The sequence below is a fragment of the Epinephelus moara genome, chromosome 24 (assembly GCF_006386435.1).
Source record: "Epinephelus moara isolate mb chromosome 24, YSFRI_EMoa_1.0, whole genome shotgun sequence".
Taxonomy (NCBI): Eukaryota; Metazoa; Chordata; class Actinopteri; order Perciformes; family Serranidae; genus Epinephelus; species Epinephelus moara.
The window spans coordinates 42,048,007-42,050,984 of NC_065529.1; the positions used below are offsets into that span (position 1 = coordinate 42,048,007).

The 2,978-nt window shown below is 42.3% G+C and overlaps 1 protein-coding gene across 1 annotated transcript in view; it reads right to left on the reverse strand.

Moving 5' to 3' along the window:
* agtrap (angiotensin II receptor-associated protein) overlaps window positions 1-2,978 on the reverse strand; it is a 16,051-nt gene that overhangs the window by 7,219 nt on the left and 5,854 nt on the right. The window contains exon 4 of the mRNA XM_050037199.1: window positions 2,026-2,236. Coding sequence (XP_049893156.1) covers window positions 2,026-2,236 — 211 coding nt within the window. The remainder of the gene's footprint in view (window positions 1-2,025; window positions 2,237-2,978) is intronic.

The following is a 2,978-nucleotide window of genomic DNA, read 5'->3' on the forward strand; positions in this document are numbered from 1 at the left end:
TGTGCCTGTGACTTCAGGCAGAGCGACCGCTGCATCAGAGCCGAAGGAGCACGTTTTAAAATACATTTATTTTATCAATTAGTTATTAACTTTTACTATTTTTAGCAACTTGCCCGATCGGGCAAGTGAGTTGTTAGTTTACATGCCCGACCGTGAGTTTTACTTGCCCCGGGCAATCGGGCAATCCTTATTGTTGAGGCAGCTGAAGCAGCTGTAAATCCCAAATCCAATTGCTAACGTTGCTACCTGCTAACTTTAATTGAACACCACCTGCCACTCCACAAAATAATGTAGTTAGCTAACGGTAAGCTAAATTAGCCTCAGAAGTGGTTCAGCATGATGAGAAATCCAAACCCTGGCAGGCCTGACATGCTGACAACGTTCAGGGGAGGTGTTTAGCAAACAGTCAATTTTACGTTGAACGTGTGATCACCCAGTCTTACACCTTCTATATTAAGCAACGTAAAATTAAATTAAAAACACAAAGGATTTATTTAAACCAGCATAAGAGGGCCGCCAATCAAAACTCAGGTATCCCTGTATGCCTGAATCAACTACTCACTCATGCACCTGATTGCCTGGTTCCCAGAGTGCTTGGTGCCGCAGGGGAGCCATGTTAATACCAGCTATGCAATCAGACAGCAATTAAAACACACATTGTCTGAAACTAACATTAGCCACACTCATCAGTCACCTTGCAGCCAATCACAGTCTAATGGATGTACCTGCTGCGTGTATGTGGCATTAAAGTAAAAGCCACAGAGGGGAACAGATTCATCAATATTCAATTATCCTACGAGCAGTCAAATCAGGAGACTGCAGTGTTCGTCACAAAGTGGGAGAAATTTCATTGCTTTTCCCAGGGTGTAGTGTCATAAATTACTATTTTAGCTGGTGATATGACAGTTAATAATAAATTACACTTCCCTCCTCCTGGTTTATTTTTGTCATTTTTGTTGTTTGTCTTTTTATGAAGGCAGAAAAGCTCCCTGTGTGGAAACAATCTCACCGTCAAATCATTCACTACAAATGATGAATGCCACCGTGTTTGGTTAATCCATAAAGATGAAGCCATGATGAGGAACATTTTCAAGGATTTAAGAGTGCAGCAGATGTCACAGCTCAGTGGGATTTCTGATGGGAAAGCTCTCAGCGAAGCGAGTCCATGTCCCCAAAATCAATGACCACACTCGCTTAATCAAAGAACACATCTCGAGTATCTCCTGACCGGTCAATGGAAGAAGTGTACTTAGAGAGAGATATACTCAGCGGTCAGGAACATCACAAAATCCCTGCTCCTGTGCACAAACATACATCTCTGGACTCACATCAAACCTGTGCTATTTTTCTTTCACGGCACATCATAAGTTTTTCAGGCTGCATGGGTTTAATACGCTCCTGCATGCAGTATAAACCGGTGGCCAGGCTGACACACAAATGTTATAAACAACTCGTGGAGAAATGATTTCCTCGCCCGGGCCGAACTGCAGCTCAAATATTTTGCTGCATATTCAAGTCTTGTGACTGAAACTAATTAGTTTGACTGTGGAATCATCTGCCAGTGGTTTAGCACAGAGTCTTGCCAGTGTGTGCTGCACTTGGCAGGCCTTTCATGACAAACGGCATAAAACAACATAGGGAGGATCTCAAAGTGCCCCTGGACACATGCATCACACCGATCCTCCAGCTTTGGTCACACTCAGGGATCTTTTTTTTGTGGGGAGGAAACCTCAGATATTTCTCACTGGTTCTAAAACCACACTTGAGCATGTACTTGCTCAGTGAAACCTTATTTTGTTATGTAATTATTTATTTTTTGTCATCTGCTCCTCAAAAGGGAATTAGATTATATTTAGCTGATTCTAATGTACTGGAAGATAGCATGAGTTTCCACTGTATGAATCTTATTTGTGGAAGCATCTAATTTCCTGTTGATGTCTTTATCAGAGCTAAAAATCCTTACAATGCCAACTCTTTTTCATGACCAGGCTTGTGACCACTGACTCCTCATCATGCAGCACTTACCAAAGTTAACGTTGTAATCTCCTCCACGCTCACGGTACATTTGGTAGACGAAGAAGCAGGACGCAGGTTTGAGCAGCAGGCTGAGGATGGCCATTCCCGCGCTGAAGCGAAACGCGTTCCTTCCGCTCTCTGCTGCAAAGTCATTCATCGGGTAGAAGATCCCGAAATGGATGATGTCGGTCACTATCGTTACAAACATCCCCATCAGAAACTACAGGGAAAGAACAGAAAGAGAAAGACGTCTTAATGGACACAGATGGTGTGTCAGGCTTTTGGACTTACTGTATGTGTCAGTATGGAAAGTGTTTTCACTCTCTGAAGCGCCGACACGTCTCTGTAATTATACCACAGGGAGAGATTCCTTGTAACATGCTGTGTGTGGAAAATAAAGTTGAGAATTCTGAGTGTAAATGAGATAAAAACCAGAGTGCTGCCAGGAAGTCAGAATGCAAAATGCAAGAAATGAGACAGAAAACAATGAATGTAGAAATGTCTCTGTTGTCTTTACTATCTGGAGCAGTGAAATCCATATTATGGGATAAGAAATGATTCTCTAAGGATGCTTTTACATCAGGGACCCGGGGCCGTATCTGAGTACACTTGACCCCATTCAAGTTTGTTTGACTAGCATAAACACTTGTAACCAGGCACGAATCAACAAACCGTGCTCAGGTCCACTTGAAAAAGTGGTCTCAAGTAGGGTTGGTTTGTACTCGATAGGGCTGCGTTCCATAAGAATTTTCCTAGTCGACCAATAGTCGTCATTTAGGGCCATTAGTCGTCTAGTCGCCTGCGTGTTTATGATATTAATTTAATCATTATATGTTTTGGGCGGGGCAACACAATGGTTTGAGTTGAAGGTGTGAGAAAGAATAGTATCAGTAACATTGTTAACACTGTGCTACATTACAGAGAAATACAAAACCGTTCTAATGAACCTTCATTAACATAGG